Raw genomic sequence first — 23,427 nt, forward strand, 5'->3', positions numbered from 1 at the left:
CAAATTATCCGAACTGGAAATCTCCATCCAATCAGAAGCCGCGCGTGCTGCCCCGGCGAACGACACCTGCTCAGAGCGCACGGGCCAGCGGAAAGCACCGGACTTCAAAACCGGAGCGCGTGCGTATGTGTGTGTGCGCGCGCGGAAGCTTTTTGACGGTGACCGGCAGGTGAGGATCTCTGAGAGGATTTGACGACTTTTCAGCACTCGAGTTTCTTTCTTTCTTTGTTTTTGCTCCGTTTCTGAACGCTGCTTATATAGAGAACGCGCTGCGCATCAACATGAACGGAGTTGACCAGTGAGTTCAAAGCTTTATCATATAGACACATGCATCACTTCTTTGTTCTGATCAATAACACCACATCCTCGAGGTCTTTAGGTTGAATGTGGGTTTGATTGTGGGGTCTTGAACAGTTATGTGCAGCCATACAAATCTTTATGCCTTAATCAAAAAAAGCGAGGTGTGTGCGCGCGTGCGTGTGTTTTCACTTGTGTGTGTGACTTTAACGTGGAATCATTTGAGTCAAATATACTGCTGTGTAAGTTTTTAGATCTTTTCTCCCTGACTTGCAGACTGAAGAGCAGCTCAATCAGTGGACCTGGTTTTTAATAACCATATTCACCTTAAAAGCCCTGAAGATGAAGCATCTCTCAGCTCTGCTGGTTTTGTGCTTGCACATGGTAAGATCTTTTCTTTTATATATATATATATATATATATATATATATATATATATATATATATATATTTTTTTTTTTTTTATTTCAATTTTTTGTATACAAGGTAAAATATTGCAAAAACAATAAAATAAATAATAATAATCCAACAGGGCCACACTTGATGTACATTTAATTTGGTGATTATTTATAATTTGCTCACAAATATAGAAGATAAGCTTTGCCCAAAATGTAATGTCCTGCAGGTCAGTGTTTTATAGACTAGAGCACAGATTCCCAACCCTAGACATGTAAGTGTTTTTCCTGTTCCTAACACACTTGATTCAACTGATCAGCCATACAACAGAGGATGTGGGGTGTTTGAGAAAGAGCAGGAAAAAAAAAACGCTAAAACTGTGCAGGACAGGGCGTTCTCCAGGAGCGGAGATGATGGGAATCTGTGTTCGGTAAGCACTTTCACCCACTACACACTTGAAATGCTTATCATGATGTAATATATATATATATTTATTTATATATATATATATATATATATATATATATATATATATATATATATATATTTATTTATTTACAAAGGATAACGTATCATCCTATTGCCTCATCCACCTCAGGTGACTGTATAAAAGGTGTACAGTTTGATAAGGTTGCGTGTCTGCAGAAGAATTCAAAGAGTCTGCAAAATTCTTGACTTGTGAAATACAACACTATATCATTTATATATAATGCATTACCGCTGTACTATTTATTTGATGCTGAGTCAAGAAAAAAAGAGCACATAAACAATCAACAAACTAATCAAACAGCCCTTTAGCCTAGGAAAAGAGAGAGAGAGAGAGAGAGAGAGCGCAAAAAAACAAAAACAATTCCAGTAATCCACAAATGCAACACAACAAATGAAAGCTAAGTAATTAACCTACACTTAAACTTAAGTAATTAAATGTCTTAAAAAAATAAGTCATGTGAGCAGCACAAATGGGCTTCTGTTTGATTCAGGTTTCTAATCCCGTTATGTCATGTGCATTTGTATAAAATTATTTAAAGGATAAAGTGCTGGCTTCCTGCATGTCGAGGCAGAATGAATAAAATGCATTTTTAGTCAGACTTTACAGCTACTGTGTAATTAAATCCACTGGAAAGTGTTTAGTGCAGATTAAACTGACAGATAGCAGTTCGGTGGCATATGCAGGACTGCAGTACGCTATATTTACCTAATCCGTCTCCTGAAGAAATCCTTAATCCACCAATTTTAGCCAGCGAATTCTTTCTCACAGAGAGACCGAGTGCATGATTTATTTTCCAGCATTAATATGAAATGGTACATGTTCTTGGTGAAGCCCACACACAGAAAAGACATGTTTTTAGACCTTAAGCCAGTTAAATTACAAATGAGAACAGCACAGCAGTGAGTCCTGCCTGAGCTTAATCCTCTGTTTTTCTTTACACTTCATTGCACCTTATTTATCTTTAAAGAGTAATAAAATATGCTTACATTGGATTAGAGCTCTAATCTCACGATTTCTGAGAAGATTTATTGATTATTTTCAGTCGGAGGGAAATTATTTTTGGTCTTTTTTTTGAAAATTTAAGTACATTCTTAGTAGAGTTTCCGAATTTAAATGAGGGATTAGAGCTGGCCTTAAGGTTTACTTAATTGTATAGACTGCTAAAAGAATGAGCTTTCACTTCGAACCTAATACACCATCGCGGTATTTCTATTAGAGTGACTCACTGGCACATTTCCTCACACCTCCGAGGTTTGGTGGTGTGTGTGGATTTTGCATGTTCTGCCCCCATTCCCCTGCCCCTAGCCCCAGTCCAAAGATAGGCAAGGCTGAATTGTCCATAGTGTGTGAATGGGTGTGTGTTACTTATATTTGCCTTCTCTCTGTACAGGTATGCATGCTCCAAAAACCACATTGGTGGCCTTTAAAATTCTAAACGCTAACATTAACCTTGTGTTCTCGTCTCAGAGAAATGCCGTCAGTGTGAGGCATGATACATAGTCTCTGAAAACCTGCATATTTAACTCTGCAGGCAAATCAGTGGGTTTGTGAATTGTGGTGCCTTAGTGATTGATGGTAAGTGTGTGTGTGTGTGTGTGAGGCAGAGGATAGTGTAGTTAATCTCCTAGGCTGTGCGTGTGAATATGCACGAGTGAAGGCAGAGATAGTGCACTTTGAGGACGTAGTAGTTTTAAGGCATTGGACTACTGATCAGAAGGTTTTGAGTTCAAATCTCAAGTCCACCAAGCTGCCACTGTTGGGCCCCTGTGCATGGCCCATAACCTTAAGTTGCTCAGCTGTATAAAAAATGAGATCGCTCTGGATAAGGGCATCTGCCAAATGGTAAGCTGACTGATTTTGTACTGGAGAAGTGCCTGGAGTAGTTCTGTAATGAAGCAGCACCAAGTTCCTTCACACCAAACTCGTTCATTCATGTCTTTATGGACCTTGCTTTGTGCACTGGTGTGCAGTCATGTTGGAACAGGAAGGGGCCATCCCCAAATTGACCAATGTCTGACCAATGAAATTGTCCAAAATGTCTTGGTATGCTGAAGCATTAAGAGTTCCTTCCACTGGAACTAAGGGGCTGAGCCCAACCCCTGAAAAACACCACCTGAATTCAATGATTTGTAGGGGTGTCCCAAAACTTTTTGGCGATATAGTGTATATTGACATTTCTTGAGATTTCTCATCTGACATGCTCAAAATGAGATCACTGAGAACAAATCTTCCAAATCTCCAACTATCTTCAAATTGAAATATTGTCCTTCCTCTCTGCATAAACAAACTGGATGTCACAACCCAACACTACCTAACTGTGTAATCGTTTGCATGCAGTTTGCATAATATCTACCCAGTTATCAGCACTGCCAAAAATCAATTTTAGTCCACTTCTCAAAATAAACAAAGTAGGATCATCACCGAGTGAAGGATGAACCTCGTCCTCTATCTTGTTTACAGAATTGTTCTCATCAAGATGACAATGCTACAAAAAAAACCCATACTTGATCATTGTCTAGTGATTCTGTCCTCAGCCCACTTTCAGCCGTGTGCTTAAAGAACTATTTGAAAGAAAATACAATGCAATCCCTCATTAGTTTCAGACATTTCTATTACAGACAAACTGTCAAAATATACAGAGATATAAAATATGAGACAAATCTGACTGTATATACAGAACCTTGGCATTGAGACCAAAGAGTTTTGGTTTCATCAGATGATCGAATCTCATTTCTTAAGACTGAAATCCTTTAGGTGCTCTTTGGCAAAATCCAAGTGATCTGCCATGTGCTGCCTGGCCATTCAACCATAAAGGCCTGACTGGTGGAGTGCTGCAAAGGAGGTTTTCCCATTTCTGCACCAGATCTCTGGAATCCCATCATAGTGACCTTCAGGGTTTGTACTAAAGCTGTTCTCCACCACTCACTCATTCAGTTTGGCTTTGTGGCCAGCTCTACTGTTCCTTTCAGATGTCATTCATTTAAGAAGCCGTTGTCCTATTCGGGACTTTCACTGCTGCTGACGTATTCAGTACCTTTCCCAGGATCTGGCCCTTTGATACACTTCTGCTTCTGTGGTCTGTGAACTTTTGACTTAAGGCTTACTGTGATATGAACTGTCAGCTTTGGACAGAGGTAGAAAGTAAGTGTACCTTTTCCAGCTGGTGTCCAATCAAATCCTACTGAGAGAGGGAAAAAATATGTTGATATCAATCTTAAGACCACTTTAATTTCATCTTACTTACATCAGTGACCACGTAGTCCCAGCCTCAGACATCACACCTGCAAACTATATGCATCATCTGGCATACAAAACTGGAAACGCTTCAGGAATTTTGAAGTCATCATCTGATTGGTTGGATTCTACAGGATTTTCTGGAGACGTGTGTTTTTTATGGTTCACCTGGAAACAAAGCTGTCATGGGTGAAGTGTGACGACAACTTTTCTCTAACAATGCCCAGGTAGCCCTCACCAGACCTAGAACATGGTCTTGAAGTAAGACTGGGATCACTGTAGTATGGTAGTATGTATATCAGAAAAGAGAATGAGTTTGTTTATTCATGCAGGTTTACTCCTAGGCAAATGTGGAGATCTTCTTGGTTCAGGGGCATAGAAAGTTTTGATCATTCAAGTGTGTTAATGGTGGAGTGATGGGATGCTTTATGTCCCATCGTACCTTCATGCATTTGTTACCTTCTTTTAACCCCTTTTGGTTATGCTTATCTTGGTTATCGTTAATCAACTGAGGTGTTCATGGAATCGTTTTTTTTTTTTTTTTTTTTAAAATCCCATCCCATCTACTCCCAAAAGAATTCTGACCAATCTTTCCTGATCCTAAAGAAATTCTAACAAATCTGCTCATTTGTACCTGCTGGAGATATTTTCTCCTGATATTTCTACATTCATTCTATAATTGATTTGCAGTAAATTTTCAGAAATTATTTGGCGTTTGTCTTACTTTAATTCCAAGGTCCTTCCACTTCCGTAATTATTTATACCGCTAATTAATGCTGTGCAACAAATAAATCTAACCCTAAGCTTAACCTCTTTTGGTTTTTATTATAAACAATTTTTGCTTTAAAAAAAAAAAAAAAAAAAAAAGGTTTTTCTTGTGTACCAGACCAGACTATTCCTGTTCTTATGGGGACATTTGGTATGAATAAGATTTAAAAACATGCACACAAACACACACAGCCACAATGTCTACATAATGTTAGATCTGCATTGTGAAGGAGGTTTGAATGTCTGTTTGTTTCTGCTTAATGTCAACCATCTAAACCTTTACTAAAGCAGTCCTTGGTTTGTTTTGGAAAGTAACGAAGCCATGAGGTAACCACATTTTTCTCCTGTTTTGTGTCTAAAGGTCATATGTGATGCAGAGCCCACTGCAGCAGTAGGCCTGCTAGGATGGAGGGAAAGCGCTAAGGATAAGAGCATTTCTCAGCATGGTTCACGCTCAGATCTCCTCAAACCCCTATGGCTTTTCTCACACCTGTCCTTAAACAATGAAGCCCCCCAGCAGCTTGCAGTACAAGACCTATGGACCTGGCTGTTTAATCGCACAGAAGAGAACGAACAGAGTCTGGCTAGAGCCAAGCGGCGACCCATCGTCAAGACGGGCAAGTTCAAGAAGATGTTTGGTTGGGGTGACTTCCACTCCCATATTAAGACAATTAAGCTAAACCTACTCATCACAGGCAAGATTGTTGACCATGGAAATGGCACATTCAGCGTCTACTTCCGTCACAACTCCACAGGCCTTGGCAACGTCTCAGTGAGCCTGGTGCCACCCTCCAAGGTTGTCGACTTTGAGATCAGCCAACAGGAAACTCTGGACGTCCCCAAAGACACCAAGTCTTTCAACTGCAGAGTGGAGTACGAGAAGACTGACCGGAGCAAGAGGACATCGTTTTGCAACCACGACTCAGCCAGGGTGTGCTTCCAGGAGCAGACGCAGAGCCACGTCTCCTGGCTCTGCTCCAAGCCCTTTAAAGTCATCTGCATCTACATTGACTTCTTCAGTGCTGACTACAAACTGCTGCAGAAAGTTTGCCCGGACTACAATTACCACAGTGACATGCCTTATACTTCGATGGGGTAGACTTTCAAGATCGCTATGAGCAGAACCATCTGTGGAGTTGAATTTCTGTCATCACAGCCCACCTTTCCGTGTTCCCTGCTTGTGCTAAGACGGCAAAAGAAAGCAAACCGAGATGATAGACCTGCTGTGAAGGTCACAAGCGTCACTGAAGGTCCAAAGAAAAGAATCTTAAAAAAAATCGATGTTGAAACCCAATCAAATTTTGCCGTGATCCACCTTTTGATAATGTTCCATGTTTTGCATGTTCTGACCAGTCTAAAACGTACTAGTATTTGTAAACTTGATCACTGTCAACAGTATTTGGACACGCATACACCCCTTACTTCTCACACGGACATCACGAGTGAAACACGTTCACAAATTCATTCATTCACCTTAAACCAGAATTCCTTAGCAGATGATGAAGAAAATAGATCATTTGTTTTTGATGTACATTATCACATTACCCCTTTAAATGTGTTCGGTGACGTCTTTATGCAAGCTATGATGTGATGCGTTCTATAATCATAGTGAATACAAGTCTTCTTGTATAATTCATTTTGATCATTAAAAATGTGTGAGCCCCAAACAATTAAGACTACCTCTGTTCCTCATGATAGCTGATTTTTAAACACAGCCGTGATCAGGGATTACGTCATACAGCGCTAAAACGAAAAGGCAGCAGTGTATAAATACACAAGAATACCGAGAGGCCTGATGCTCTCAAAATGAAACGCTTTAGTTATAGGTATGTCTCAAATAGTGCTTACGTATAGCAAGGGTTCAGACTGCTACTGGGGCTTTCCCTTATATAATATTTAGCACTGATTATTGATTACTGATCTCACAACAATGCTGTTTATAGCATTGAAACAGCTGTATTTTTTTTTTCAGCAGTTACCTGGTAATGTGTACATACAGTTCATTTCTACAGTAGCTCTATAAAAGCAATAACTTTTTACCAGTTTTATACTGCAACTGGAAACTATTTTTTGATTGTCTAAGGAGTTCAGGGAGACTACTCCACCTGACAGGAAACCATAGTGTTTTACATCATGCTCAGTTTTCATTAGCTATATCTGATTCTAAAAGATCTAATCGTATGACAGGTGTGTTACAGACATCACGCCTAGTCCTGATCTCCAGTTCAATCATGATCTTGGCTTACTGTCAATATGGAGTTTTGCTTTGTTCCTCCGGGCTTCCTTTGGGTTTTCTCTGGTTTTTCAGAGTTGGGAGGAAACGTGGTGGGAGATGGATCGGCTATGTTAAATTGCCCCTAGGTGTGATGGATGGACTGGCATCTCATTCGACGCGAGATCCTCTGCATTTTATCCTGCTTAAGGAGAAACAAACTGAGAATAAATGAAACTGTAGGACTGTACTGGTATTTTAAAGTCCAAAAATCAGCAAAAACTACTTGTGCTTTTTGTGTTTTAATTTCAAAGCAATAAATCAAAGTTCTTTTAAACCACAATACATTTTCCAAACACAAAGAACTCTGCCATTTCATAGAGTAAGCAAAGCTGCTAATCATAGAAAATAAACTCCATACAACTAAAAGTCAAAAATAAGTCTGTGTGAAAAGGAAAAATGTTTTGTAAACAATATGATAAACAAATCTTCATATTCACCCAATAGTTAAGGAGGTGCAAAATATTGACATGTTCAGTTCTGCTTTCATGTAATACTCAATTACATACTCAGAAAGAATGCATCACATTTCACCAAGTATTCTAATGCAGAATCTCAGTTAATACTTCTGCCCATATTTACTGATGTTAAACACACTAGTAAACATTTCTGAAAACAACATGGGCAACATCGTTTTTAAAAAGTGTCAGCGGAAATGATTTTGCACTTCGCGTGTGGATGTTCGTTTTTTTTCCCGAGTTCACACGTTATCCTTTTCTTTTGTCTTCCAAAATGTCAATATCACAGGCAGGGCTTTAACATTCTGGATGCCAGTTAATGTGCCCCTGTTGACAACACTTCACAGACAAGGGACCTAAACATCACCTTAAAACTACGGTGTTACGGAAGAGTTAGTGCAATCTGGACAGGCCTGGAGGGGTAAGGGCATGTCCTTTAAGGCCATTTATCAAATGACACATCACTGAGCAGAGAGAAGCCAGCTCGGAGTCGGCCATTTTAAAGCTGGTTCCTTCTTCTTCTTTCTCTGCGGTGAGCAAAGAGCACTGTAAGCTAGTGCAGTCCTCCAGCTGGGCTTTAGTAAAGGAGAAGGGAGTGACGGGGTACGAGGGAATCAGGGCTGGCTGCTGCATCTTTCTAAAGGAGGAAATGGCGAAGGTCAGGACTGTTTAAGCCGTTTCCTGGGCAGGCCGAACGGAGGGCACTGGGCTGAGGCAAGGGCACGAAAGGCTTCAGCCACTAGGTGAGGATGGGATTGGATCATGGCCTTCCAGCCTGCGGTCTCCATTATGTCTGCTGCATGACTGAGGGAAGTGAGAAAGAAATGGAGTAAGTGACAGCCATGAGTACCAACTAGTGATAGAAAAGGAGTATTATACAGTAAAACTTTATCCAGAAACGTCAAACCATCCTCAAAACCAACTAGGGATGCAGTGCTCGCTCGTTATTGCTCCAGACACCCTGCGTGAGCAGAGACGAAGCAGCCGAAGAGGAAGTACACCGCTGAAGTATTTACATTTAAATCATCAAGCTCAATTAAAACCATTTCAGTCTGAACCATTAGGTGCTACATTCACTAATAATCTCTATATCTAAATACGTTATTTAATAGAGTTTTCCCCCCTCATATGCAATCAGTTAGTGAGGAATTTATTTATGCTGCATTAGCCAATTTATTCATATCTTACACCAATCACTAGATTCCTAATCACGCTGCTGTTAGTTTTAAAGAGTAGTCTAATAAATAGGATTCATTAGGATAACAGCAGGATAAATAAATATTAGCAAAAAGTAAATATTAGCTTATTGCACAAGCGCTTTAAAATGCAGTCTCAAGTTCTCGATCGCTTTCCAAAATTAGCCATATAATCCATCACAGATTAGAACAGATTGTTGCACGTCGCCAGCTTGCTGTAATTCCTAGTTCATTCAGCAGCAACAATTTTTTTTTTTTTTTAACCATCATCTCTCAGCTTCAATACTGACACCTGATAGCAGAATATGGCAGGAGAACATGTTCATACATACTTGCTATTCCAGTTCTTCCCATCTTTACAGCCCAGTTGTCTGAGAACGCTGCATCTGGAAAGGAAAAAAAAAAGGTAGTGTTACAAAATTATTTGCGCTCTTTACAGCGCTGGCATGTAGCAAGAACAAACAACATGTGATAAGCTTTAGAGACTGTACTTTTCCATGTCGATGGGGTGGTACCCTTAAAAAATGTACCTTTAAAATAATTGGACTATAATTACCTTTAAGTATAAAAGGTACATTATATGCACCCAAAAGATGCATATTAAAAGGTAAAAAAAAAAAAAAAAAAAAAGAAGTCCGATCCCAGTTATTACTAGTATATGCCTAGTTATTACAAATTTCCTGGTATACATGCACCAGACGCATGCATGTGTATGGAGGTGGAATATAACAAAGCAAATATAAAAACAAGAGCAGGCTTGCCTGTTGATGAAGTCTATGGCTTGTGCTTTGAGCTGTTCTGCGCTGTGCAGGTCTGCTAGAATGAGGATGTCTGCCACGTTCTCGACAGACAGACTGTTACACAAAGCCTCCTCACACATCACCTTCAATCTCTCCAAAGCATACTGCAGAAACGGAGAGAATTGCAGATAACATTCCACCCAATGACTCATGCACTTCAGAAGATCTTATCAATTAGCAGCTCGTCTACAGTCGCTGCTGCTGCCTCACCTTGTCCGCTGCAGCTAACAGATGATCAGCCATCTTCTCCAGGTTTGGAGCTTTGTCTGTGTAGATAAAGACCATCATCTCTCTAAACACGTCCGGCTCGACGTCACTGATGTCCACGCGGTTCTGTGGGAGAAAGACAAAAAAAAAAATTAACCATACAAACAGCTGTGGAAAATTATGAGAGATCCGCTCTGTGATCAACTTGTAGTATAATGCTAAAAGAAAAGAGCATCTGAATGAACTGTGTACTGGCATCACACACTCCTGTCTCACTTCCACATGCAGTAAGGAGCTAAAAAGATGCTGAGAAAAGTCTGAGATGGCACATATACACACACATATACATATATACACACACATGTATATACACACACATATGTATATATGTATATGTGTATATATGTATGTGTGTGTATATGTGCCATCTCAGACTTTTTTTGATGCATGAGAGGGAGAGGGAGAGAGAGAGAGAGGGGGAGGAGGATGTGTTGTCTGAAAATATTATTAGAACAGATTTGCTGTGTGTACATAAATTATACTCATCAGGAATAACATTATGACCACCTGCTTAATATTGTGTTGGTCCCCCTTTTGCTGCCAAAACAGACCTGACCCTGACCCGTCGACGCATGGACTGCACTAGATCTCTGAAGGTGTGCTGTGGTATCTGGCACCGAGATGTTAGCAGCAGATCCTTACAGGACTTACAGCATACTTTTGATACATACTGACCACTGCAGGCTGGGAACACCCCACAAGAGCTGCAGCTTTGGAGATGCTCTGATCCAGTCGTCTAGCCATCACAATTTGGCCCTACATCAAACTCGCTCAAATCCTTACACTTGCCCATTTTTCCTGCTTCTAACATCAACTTTGAGGACAAAATGTTCACTTGCTGCCTAATATATCCCACCCACTAACAGGTGCCATGATGAGATCATCAGTGTTATTCACTTCACCTGTCACTGCTCAGAATGTATGTATGTATGCATGCATGCATGCATGCATGTATGTATGTATGTATGTATGTATGTATGTATGTATGTATGTATGTATGTATGTATGTGTGTGTGTGTGTGTGTGTGTGTGTATGTATGTATGTATATACACACAAAGCAAATCTGATCTAATAACATGTTTAGACCATGCTGGTATTTGCACTTCACCTTCACTCTCTTTTTTGCACGATTCACAGAAGAAAATGTCTGTGCAGTGAATCTATTAACAGATACTGCTTTGCAGTTGTGTTAAAGCAGGTATTTTTGTAAATAGAACCTCAACAGAAATGACTCAAACCTTAAAACATTTTCTTACCTTCTTACTTTCCTCCATTTTGTGTTCGAACATGGCATTGAATACCGGTGACCTTGCTGCAAAGCAAAGTTGAACAGGTCAACTGTCGCAAATTCAAAACCAAACCCAACAAATATAATTTATCAGCTGTACCTGCCAGGATGGATTTGTGTGCTTTAAACTCCTGTCCTCCCACAAATAGGCTGCAGTCAGTGAACCTGGAGCCCTCCCACAGGCTACCCAGGTCGTCAGCCAGCTGACACTCAGGCACCTTTAGCATGTTCATGTTGGACTGACCGGAGATGTTCACCGAGTCTTGCACCACACTCACCTAGGAGTGACAATGAGGCATGCAAATTTCAGTCATTAGAGAACAGGATGTGTGTGCACAGTCTAGGGTTAACAAGAATTGCAGCACTGTTACTTATTATTGACTGCAGATGCCACGGTTTCATCAATACTAAGAAATGAGGAAGGATATATGCCTCCAATCCCCTTGTAGCTGCCAGGCACCTGTTCTATATATTTTCATACAGAAATCGCAATACCTCACAGAAAAGTGTAAGCTTGTCATCTGGTAGAAGTCCGTTCGCTTCGTCAAGTAAGAAGTCACGCCTAATAAACTTTTTGAAGCCCCAATCCTTTCCCTGGACAAATCGATATGCTCTTTGACTTTCTAAAAAACAATAAAGCAAACATGATCGGTTAGCAACAACACACACTACAAACAGAGACTAACAGATCATGTGGAGGTTTATTTTTCTCGGAGGTCTCACCCATGGCTTTAGTTTCTTCTCTTTTGGCATTCAGCAGGGAGAACTTGAATTTTGCTCGCACTTCACTTTTTGGACAGTTTACAAGAAGTAAGTAGAGGGACAAATAATCTTTACTCTCATCATCTAGGCCTTTTGGATTTACTCTTAAACACCTACAAAAAAATTACATGCAATATTGAAAGTAAGGTTAGGGCAAAAGATTATATACGACTGTATTTGCTCCACAGTAGGTGCGTTTACATGGACACTTGTAATCCGATCGTAACAGGACTAGAAGCACAATCAGATTAAAAAAGTCTCATGTAAACACGTCAATTGCCACATCCGATTAAAATTTCAATCGGATGGTAAGGGGTGGTTTAAACCATTTTTAGTCCGACCGAGAGGACATGTAAACACTTAATCGGATGGAACATGTTCCTGGAAAGTTCTGCGCATGTGCAATGACGCAAGAATGACGTACGGATGTTGTCGTAGGTAAAATGGCGGGCGCTAAGCAAAACGCCGGGAATCCTGTTTTCGTGGACTGTGCGCATGTCAAAAGATCTAATCTGATTCTAATCATGTGTCATGTAAACGCGCATAACAATCTGATTACTTTATACCGCGTACATGTACATGCTCTGATCGGATTCGTCAATCTGATTGAATTCAGTCCGATCTGATTAAAAAGTGTCCATGTAAACGCACCTAGTGTCTGCAAATAACTACAAATGTACTTGAAGGGAAACAGTGGCTTGATAGAAAGGTAACCTCACCACTTCATTTTGTCATTGGGACCAGAAGAGAATGTGGAACTTTTCAGCACCTCGCCCATCTCCTCTCGACAGAAACTGAAGTTGTTTATGGTCCACATGTAGGAGAACTTCACTACTTTGACCTGCCGGGTAAGATATTTCGCGTATTAACAATTAAACATAGATGACAGACAGTTCTTCTAAACAGGAAATGGTCTGGGAACCAGTTCATAAAATAATCTGCTACAGTTTGAAATACTGTCATCAGATCTGCATACTTCCTACAAGCCATCCATAAGGACCTTTCTAATGGACGGCTTGTAGGACGTAGGCAGATCTGAATAAGATTTCTGCATATCTGTGTTATGATGCTGAGAGCTGGTTTTCGTGTAACACTCAAAGGTGCAATACAATAATAACCATACATCCCATTTCAGAAAGACGCTTTTACATTTTAAATCATTACAAATCACACAGTTTCTTAGTCCTTCACACTAATAATGTGCTCACAGACAGAAACAGTGCTTTTCAGTCCAAAAGAACTGATTAATCTGACTGCAAACCCGCTGCTATAATGAGCAGGTTTGGTGTGTGGGTCTGAGGCTGGATATTACTTTATATAATAATAATCTGTATAAATAGAAATGTCTGAAAATGAGCATGCTTAAAGCTTTTTATTTTTATTTTTTTTATACACGATAATCACGCTCGTCTTTGAAACTGGAGACTATCTGGGAAAATCCAAACTGTCCTTATGATCCATCTTATAGCATGATGTCATGATATAACGGGAAACTTCTCTTGGCTGTCTGAACTGCTGAGTCACTGGCTGTCTTCAATTAATGACTAAATACCTTCACCAAAGCACATGAATAAGCACTCTGTTTTTCTACTATTACAAACAATAGCAAGGGTTTTTTTAAAACTGGCATTAAAAAATAAAGTCCCAGACCAACTGAAACAGCATGAGGATGTGTTTTAGATTTTTAGGGTGTCTGCCAAATGTTGTAAACATAAATGTATCAGTGATTGGCCAAAGTTGGACTGCTTAAACATCCCAGTTAAGTTTTATTCTCCTATATTATATTTGCAAATATATGTTGATGCAGACGCATGAACCCTCTCTCTTTTTTTTCCTCTCACCTGTGTGTAACACCAGCTCTCTGCCACAGGTCCTGATGTCATCTCCCCTGGAGGAGGGGGGGTTGGGACCCGTGACATGGCCAGCTTTATCCTCTCGCGTCCCTTATGAAGCTTGACCTAGGCACAGGAGAAACCGTTATGTTGCAATAGCCAGAAAAAAAAATGACAGATTGACAAAACAAGAATGCAACATCAAGAAAACAATGAAAACAAATCCCCTAGCATTAAGTACACATTTATATATTAAAAAAAAAAAAAAATTTCATACAATGTAAAATAGCTGATGGTTATTTATTGTATTTATCTCTTACCTTGTGTTCGGAGAGGGACGGGGTGCTCATGCCATCCCTAAGAGCATGCTAATAAAACACAGGACACACTGCTCTGCTACAGCTTCAACAGAGCATGCTGACTTCACACTCCTCATAGCCCATCCTACACAAAAGATATCCAATTATTCATTTTTAACCCACAATTCCCTTTCTGTGTTAATACAAACTCTGGCATTATTACTTGCATTTAATAAAAGACAATTAACTTTAGCTGGTCACGTCAACTTGATTAGAATGATCCAGAATAGGCGACTCCAGAATTATTGGCACCCTTCAAGAAAATATACACGATATTACACTGCCACGACATCAAGTGTCAACTACAATTATATTATTATACACTCAATTTGCTTAAGCAGCTCTGGAAATTAATATCGGGAGTATACCAGGACGAGTTATCACTCAAAAAGAGCAGTTTTCCTCCCCTGTGAAATGGCAGATGAATCTGCAAGGGTTTGCAAAGGTGTACTCTTCAATATAAACCTGGAAGCCCCATCCCTTTCCCCCCCAAACCTTGCATACTCTTAACTGGACTCATGAGAGTAGCCTTGCTTTCAGTCGTGTAAATTTTATTAATTTAAACAGCAAAAATTTCTCAGTAATCTATATTTAAATATAAAAAAACTGAAAGCGGAGATCAGAGAAAATGACAGCAATGTGGACATTAGGCACTCAATCAGTACAAGGACCATAAAGAAAAATTTTTTGCTATTTTTTTGTGCAGTAATACAGAATCGCCTACTGCACTCAGAATCCCACCGAGTTTTCTTGGATGCAGTTGTGAGCACAGCGAGTAATATTCTTGCTCCCTCCCAATTTCTCCTTAAACCTGAAATGGTGGAAACGCTCATTTTCTTGTCTTATTTAAACCATCAGCTTTGGAAGCTTAACCACTTTATTGTGTTTTTTTTAATAATGAAACTGCAAGCAGAGGAAAATATTATATATACATATTTTTTATACATACATACATACATACACACACCGATCTCACACAAGCCCAAGACTCTGGGCGTTTCATATTTTCAGCCAACTGGATGAACTAAAAACATATATTTCAATTTCTTATATAATCCCTAAAACATAAGCAGAATTACTTATACCCAGACATAATATATTAAAAGTAATTATTTAGTCAGTCAAGCACCCTTTGTCCAAATATGAGGTTGTGAACAGTAAAAGAAAATAAAAATAAATAAAAAAATTATAAAATTCAAGTAAAAGATTCAGAAATTATGTACATGGTTAAAAATAGCAGTAAATAATCAGGGAAATTAATACAAATATTACAAATGTCGATGGAAAAGGATGTATTAGAGTATTAGTGTACATACTGTCCCCATTAGTGTTCAACTCTACACACACAGCCGAGGCTCCTGGGGTCGTCAGGTTTCACAATCAGCTATTAGAGGTCACATTTGAGAGACGTGTCTCAGAAAGAAAACCAACACAATATTTAGGGTGTGAACTGGTAACCAGAGAAGACTACACGCTAACAGCATGTTTGTGGAAAAAAAGAAAAGAAAAAGAAAAGCCCACAACAACGCACCTACCACAGGACGTAATAAGGGGGTGGATTATCGACTGTTTGGGGCTGTTTTGTGGTTTGTGGTCGAGTGAAGATTTATTGCGTCATGCATAGGAATGAGACAACGCTCTACAACTACGATGTGAGAGATAGCAGGACATATCGACAAGAAACTTTTTTTGTCTGTACATTATACTGTAAGGAAAAGTAGGCCAAGATATTTTTTTATCTTATGTTAACATGTTATTTGAATCTGTTTCACTGGATTTCAAGGCAACATTCGCAATATGGAAAGATTTTTTGGCCTTAAATTGTGCTTCAAATGATTAGCCTAAAGTGCACATTTGTGTCATATTTGACAGTTTAATTGTACAGATTACAATAAAAGAAAAAAATTTCCACGCTACTGAGGCTCGAGTGGAACTTCTATTATGTTTGATACGGTGTTGGATTTAAGCTGACAAACCGGAGTGCCTGTATAAACCGTGGTTTACGGTAACTGCCCTTTGGGTGACTACGCTATGGATATGTTATGAATTCTGGATAATTTGATCATTGGTCTACCACAGGTTTCAGTATGAGGGCAAGTTCATGAGGGCAAAATGGAAAGAGGATGTGAGTGTTGTGCTTGACACATGTCATGGCTTTCTTCTGATTAGGGTAATTAGGCAGTTCCCACGGGTAATCTTCATGCTCTGTATGCTACTACACCTGGTGCTGTGACCAGTGTGTAAGAAACAGAACTCAAAACGAACAAGAAATACTGCGACACACCTCTCTGAAACAAAAATCCTCTTAATAGTGATATTCTTAATTGTGGATTATGTAAAACACCAAGGTACAGCGAGATGCCGAGATGACACATTTGTAGTCTGACCCTGAGGTTAGCATCACTCTGGTTCTCTCAAATAAAAGCCAAAAGTATTCTCCACTGGCTTTTCTATTATTGCAGGTAAAAAAAATGTAATGGTTCTTCCGAGTTTTGTTCATCAAGATAACTTTCACAAATGAACACAACGATAATGAATCCTGCTGAAGCCTAAATACAGTCTCCATGTGAAAGTGAAAAGCTAGAGTTAGGCTATAAATGAACTCCTCCACACACACCTAAATTTCTGCTTTTTCAATCTTTACATAAGTACATGTTCCCTGATCAGGATCCACTCTGCTCTTTTTGTGGATGAATCTGAAGGAGTGAAAATTTGAGTTGGAAGTTTGTGAGTGTGTGTTATTAGTATAAACACAACGAGGCTGAAGTAGATGAGCTTTCCTGTTCCGAGTGATGATGTTTAATGTCCCTGATAACCTCTGTGGTCCCGTTAAACCACTTGTCAGCAACCGGCTTTTTCACGACAAATAAAAGCTTTTTTTAAAACAGAAAATGGATGCATTTTATGTCTGAGAATAAAAAGTGAAATCATCTTGAGCTTGAGACCTTATTTCAGGCATTTAACTAAAAACCTGTTGAGGTCCGAACAACCTTAGTGGGGGAAAAATTTTTTTTCCAGGTTTTAGGACTCTTTCCAGCAGCGCCCAAATTACACTTGCCTCTTGTATGAGATTAAGCCATCGACAAATCTTTCAGCAAAGATAATGGTCTTGGACAAGCCCAGACTGCTAAATAACAAAACGATTCTCACCCAGGTTTGGACACGACTGAAAATCTGTGTTCTGACTTAAACAGAACAGCTGACATGTACAACAACTGGCAGACTGAAATGCTCAGACGTGGTTCAACGTTCTTCAACATGTGTCCTCAAACTTGTTAACACATTAGAAAGCATCAGAGCTATTAATCTCTCTGTATAGTGCCACAACAAATATTAATTGTATGCGCATCATATTCTTAGATGCCTTTCGGGTTATGGAAATTCAGCTTGATAAAAATACATTCAGATAAAAGGACAAGTCACCATATGTTTAAGATCAGAAGATCATTCCTTGCATGCATCGTTAATTTGTGCGGTTGACGGAATGAGTGAACGAATAGGGCCAAGCTGCACAACAGACAGGCCTGCTCATTTATCTGAAGCTTATTCAAGTCGACCAGACTAACACGGAAAACAAAAAATATATATTTAACTATATATTTAAAGAGTCTCAAAAGCATTTCCTCAAACTTCACTAAAGCACATTGAAAGCCATAATCTCCAAATGGAAAACACTTGGAACAGTAGTCAATCTTCTAGCCTGCCAAAATGTCTCGAAGGGTACAGCTCAATTATCCAGGAAATTACTAAGCATCCTAAGAAAACATGCAAAGAATGCTTGGCTTTTCTTGCCTCTGCTAGTGTTTTAGTGTTCAGGATTCCACAATCAGAAAGAGATTTGGCAATGATGAGATTCATGGGAGAGCAGCAAGAAGAAGAAGAAGAACAAAAAAAAAAAAAAAAAAACCCAACACCACAAAAGAACCACCACTACTACTACCAAGAATATAATAGATGCTTGTCTTTTTGGCTAAGATGAACCTGGATAATACCCAAGCCATGTGGGAGAATGTTCTGTGGTCAGATGAGTCTAAAGCAGATTTTTTGGATGCCAGGAGTCTTATTATGTCTGGTGGAAAGCAAACACAGCATTCCACAGTAAAAGCATCATACCACCAGACCTGCTGGTGTTACTACAATGATAAAGTCTAATTCGTGTAGCACACCACTGGGACTAAATACAAGTCAGCTACGGTGTACATTTTTGAAGTGGTCTAGGCAACGGCAGAAACAAACAACAAACTAAATATCCGCTAAATCAGAACCGGAAAAAAAAAAAAAAAAAAACAACACATTACAGTGAAGTGAAAGACGGATATTTAGTTTGAGGAAGTGTTATTACTATATTCGGGTTCTCTTTAGTTCATATTAGTGTGCGCTACAACAGCAAAAATGCTTGAACAGAGGAATGCATGCAAGCACAAAGATAGGCTATTTGTGGTTAATATGAGAAAGGGACCCTTGCTTTCAGCCATGTAAATGGAGTTCATTAACTTAACTAACATTAGTATAAATTGAACCAGTTAAATAAAATAAAAAAGTAAAAGTAAAATTAAAATAAAAGCCCTTGCACTTTCAGATTTTGGCTGCGTAAAACCCAGAGCATGTTAGAGACGACACTGGCTAATAAGATGAGGCATTTGACCCACTATACAAATCGCCTGTCCTTCCTAATCGCACAGAAATCATTTCTGGAAGTTCAGAGCCTAGCCAAACAAACATACTCTTGCTCTCATGTTTTTTTTTCCTAAGCAGAAGCACGGGAACCTGTTCAGATCGGAAGCAAGCTGGAATTCCAAATTTAATGGATTCTTCTTCTTCTTTATTTTGCTTTTTAAATGCTTTACATCACCACCTCTGTTAGCTTGGCAAAAACCTGTTGAAGTTACATGATTGCTATGGTGCATTCTTATATTCAGTGTGTGAATAGCGAAGGAACTATGCTCACCAGTGCGTGTATAGCTCACCAATCTCAATTAAAAGATTTAAGGGGCTAGTCTGGTCTGCACCAACAACATTGCGACAGCATGATGCCAGGTTATCTGTTTTAATCCCGAATATCTGAGTTTGTTTAAGATGACTAATTAATATATGATCAAACCCCCCGAAAACCCACCTTCAAAATATTCCAGCTCTTTTTTTCTCTGCACAAAATGAAAACCTTTCGGCGTTTAAGACATTTAAGCACTTTTAATGAACTTTTTGTTAAAGCACCTGATGTGTTGTCATGGCTTACAAAAAGAAAAGGGTGAAACTGCTCTGAAGCTCTTTGAGCACACACTCACCGCATTTTGGTGTGCTGAAATTAATTAGACGAGGCACCGGGATGAAGACTTGCAGACCACAACACTTGGCAGATGAGTGGAATTCTGGGTAAGGCCACTGCCAACAGTATGGGAGTGAACCCTGTAATATAAATACAAAACTACTAAAAACTTGATCTTCTTAAGTGTCTTAAGCTTACATTAAGCATTAAACAAATCCCAAACATTTCACATTTTATGTTGAACGACAGAATACACATTAAACTTAACCCCAGTGAATGAAATGTAAAACAAATGCTGTGAAAAAGCACCGGAATAGGTGAGACAAAGCCAAACACTTAACCCTTTTTTTCATGTGTGACTGTATTATAAGGAACTGGAAGTTGCCTGGAACACAGCTGTAACTTTCTGGAAGCTTCCAAACAATTATTTAAACAAACATCAAACATCCACAAATACCTCAGTGTGAAGATTAAAAACCAAATCAGACATCACTTGACTGCTGTTTAAACATGAAAATAACTGCTGGATAAACAGCAAAAGCTAAACACACGCATCTGAGTGGGGAAAAAAAGTCAAATAACCGGTATTGCCTTATTTGTTGCTTGATTTTGTGACTTTTTAGACTCCGTTAGCAAGTTTTACTTTTAAAAAAGATCATTGTGAGAAACTTTGCGTCTTTCTGATCAGACGTTAATGACTGTCTTGATACAGCTCTCCAGCTCGCCTCACCACTGCTCTTATACGAGGTGAGACAGCAGGCCCGCTCGACTCATCACCAGTATGTAAAGCTTCAATCTATGATGTTCACCACCGATAACTAATTACCACTGTTCCCTATGACAGACTACAGTAGCTTATCAATGACCACTGATTACCACTGTTCCCAATGACTAATCACTGACTACAGTAGCTTATCAATGACCAATCACTGACTACAGTAGCTTATCAATGACTAATCACTGACTACAGTAGCTTATCAATGACTAATCACTGACTACAGTAGCTTATCAATGACTAATCACTGACTACAGTAGCTTATCAATGACTAATCACTGACTACAGTAGCTTATCAATGACTAATCACTGACTACAGTAGCTTATCAATGACCACTGATTACCACTGTTCCCAATGACTAATCACTGACTACAGTAGCTTATCAATGACCAATCACTGACTACAGTAGCTTATCAATGACTAATCACTGACTACAGTAGCTTATCAATGACCAATCACTGATTACCCCGTTCCCAATGACAGACTATAGTAGCTTATCAATGACTAATCACTGACTACAGTAGCTTAATGACCAATCACTGATTACCACTGTTCCCAATGACCAATCATTGGCTACAGTAGCTTATCAATGACCAGCCACTGATCATGGCTTAATGCTGTTACCCCATGACCAATCACTGCTTACTGTTGTTACCCCATGACCCATCACTACTTACTGCAGTTACCAATAACAAATCACTGCTTACTGCTGCTACCCAGTGACCAATCACTACTTACTGCTATTACCCCATGACCAATCACTACTTACTGCTATTACCCCATGACCAATCACTACTTACTGCTATTACCCCATGACCAATCAATACTTACTGCTATTACCCCATGACCAATCACTGCTGTTTCGCAATGACCAATCATAGTTCACCACCATCTCCCAATGACCAATCACTGATTGCTTTTGTTTGACAAAAACCAGTCACTTATTACAATTGTTTCTCAATTGTTACCCCATAACCAATCACTGCTTACTGCTGTGACCCCATAACCAATCACTGCTTACTGCTGTGACCCCATAACCAATCACTGCTTACTGCTGTGACCCCATAACCAATCACTGCTTACTGCTGTGACCCCATAACCAATCACTGCTTACTGCTGTGACCCTATAACCAATCACTGCTTACTGCTGTGACCCCATAACCAATCACTGCTTACTGCTGTGACCCCATAACCAATCACCGCTTACTGCTGTGACCCCATAACCAATCACTGCTTACTGCTGTTGCCCCATGACCAATCACTTCTTGCCCTAGTTTCCCAATAACCATTCACTAATTACTTCATCAACCAATCACTTATCACCAGTTTCCTAATAACCAACCACTGATTACCACTGTTTCCCAATGACCAATCACTCATCACCATTGTTTTCCAATAACTGTTTACTGCTGTTTCCCAATAACCAATCACCGCTTACTGCTGTTTTCCAATAACCAATCACAGATCAGGTCTGTCATTTGGAGATATAAAAACCAGTAACTTTTTCTTCATGTCTCTTCACGTGCCTGTATTCTTGACAGAAAATTACAGTACTTTGTAAACGTGTAAAAGTTCACACTTGTTTCCATGACAACGACAACTTGTTTAAGTGAACTAAACGCTATCATTTTCTATTCTCTAATCCATTACACTCGAAGAGAAAAGAAACCCTTTCAATTTCAAAAGGAATACCTAGTGACTGTGTTCATCCTGCTTTAAGCGACTTTCCTGAAGAAACAGTTAGCAACACTGCAAACATGCTAAAAGTCTATGTACAAAACACCGCGAGTTAGCTACATCATCAAAATCACGACTAAAAGAAAAACGTTTATTTATTTAAGTATGGCAAAAAAAAACCGGACAGCTATTGCTAAAGCTTTATGAGACTCTGTCCGCGTCGTGCCATAGCAAATTATTAAACAAATCACAATTAAAATAAACCCAATCAATGCAAGCTAAAACAACGCCAAAAGGTTAGATAACAACATGCTAGTTAACCACAGCGTCATAAACAAATCTCGTCCTCAGTCTTACAAGCCGAGACTAGTTTGGCAGCAGCAAGTTTTAACTTTTATACACTGCTAATGGCAGACAATTTATCTTTGAAGCTAAGGTGCTAAATTCAATTAGCTCCATCCGAGTGAGTTTAACGAAGCTGTTAAAAAAACACCACAAAAACAAGAACCGGGCAGAATAATACAGGGTCTTTGTTATACTCATATGATTAATCTTTTCGTAGGTTTGTTGTGTAGTTAATTCGTAAAGAAAACTGAGTTAGAGAGTAGGGGAAAAAAAGCACCTAGCCAGCCGAGCTAGCTACCGTGGCCTAAATTTCATGCACGGCCCAAAACAAGTGATCTAGCGAAGACAAAAGCGAACTAATCATTTCGTCTTGCATTAAAAACAAAGAAAATGTCATCGAAAGACTCAAAGCCATTCTCCTTTAATAAGCCAGAAAGCGACGTAGCCTCTTTCTTTTTTCCTTTTTTAACAAAACGAGAACGCTTGCTGTCTTTGTGTCAGCGAACAGAGCAGCGTTAAGATGAAAATGTTTTACAAACCTCTCCGTTAATCCTCGCAATTGGTCACTCTAACCCTTTTTACAAATCTACACATTCATCTAAAAAATTGTTTTGCGCAAACAGAGGGGGACTTTTTGGTCCTTTTTCTGGGATAAGAAGTGCTTTTCTGCCTTTCAAAACAGCTCAGCGCGAGCACATAGCGGCGTCTGCAGTTCTACCGGGGCGTAGTGCGCATGCGCGTCAGGAGCGGTACTCTCAGAACTTCCTCGTGAAACCGTCCGTCCCGCACAGTCACCACTACATAAACCCACTGCGTGCGAACTTTATTCGCCACAAAATATTATACATCTGGGAAATTTCCTTAAATCCAAAAAAAAAAATAAAAATCCCAAACGAATTTCCATCGAATTTGGAGTCAGAGGAAGTCAAGTTTTCCCTTTTGT

At 39.4% G+C, this 23,427-nt stretch overlaps 2 protein-coding genes across 2 annotated transcripts; one reads left to right on the plus strand and one right to left on the minus strand.

Moving 5' to 3' along the window:
* Positions 1 to 2: 2 nt before the first annotated feature.
* On the plus strand, positions 3 to 7,566 carry nxph2b (neurexophilin 2b). Its single transcript, XM_058401007.1, has 4 exons — positions 3 to 169; positions 574 to 681; positions 1,013 to 1,123; positions 5,547 to 7,566. The coding sequence occupies exons 2-4, from the start codon at positions 640 to 642 to the stop codon at positions 6,282 to 6,284; spliced, it is 891 nt and encodes a 296-aa protein (XP_058256990.1). The 5' UTR covers positions 3 to 169; positions 574 to 639; the 3' UTR covers positions 6,285 to 7,566.
* Positions 7,567 to 7,702: 136 nt separating this feature from the next.
* On the minus strand, positions 7,703 to 23,256 carry spoplb (speckle type BTB/POZ protein like b). Its single transcript, XM_058401006.1, has 13 exons — positions 23,024 to 23,256; positions 19,706 to 19,826; positions 14,382 to 14,505; positions 14,071 to 14,187; positions 12,949 to 13,070; positions 12,191 to 12,342; positions 11,963 to 12,090; positions 11,568 to 11,745; positions 11,436 to 11,491; positions 10,122 to 10,244; positions 9,873 to 10,015; positions 9,444 to 9,497; positions 7,703 to 8,719 (listed from the first exon to the last, which is right to left on the minus strand). The coding sequence occupies exons 3-13, from the start codon at positions 14,409 to 14,411 to the stop codon at positions 8,575 to 8,577; spliced, it is 1,248 nt and encodes a 415-aa protein (XP_058256989.1). The 5' UTR covers positions 14,412 to 14,505; positions 19,706 to 19,826; positions 23,024 to 23,256; the 3' UTR covers positions 7,703 to 8,574.
* Positions 23,257 to 23,427: the final 171 nt, after the last annotated feature.

This window comes from Hemibagrus wyckioides, linkage group LG10 (assembly GCF_019097595.1).
Source record: "Hemibagrus wyckioides isolate EC202008001 linkage group LG10, SWU_Hwy_1.0, whole genome shotgun sequence".
Classification (NCBI taxonomy): Eukaryota; Metazoa; Chordata; class Actinopteri; order Siluriformes; family Bagridae; genus Hemibagrus; species Hemibagrus wyckioides.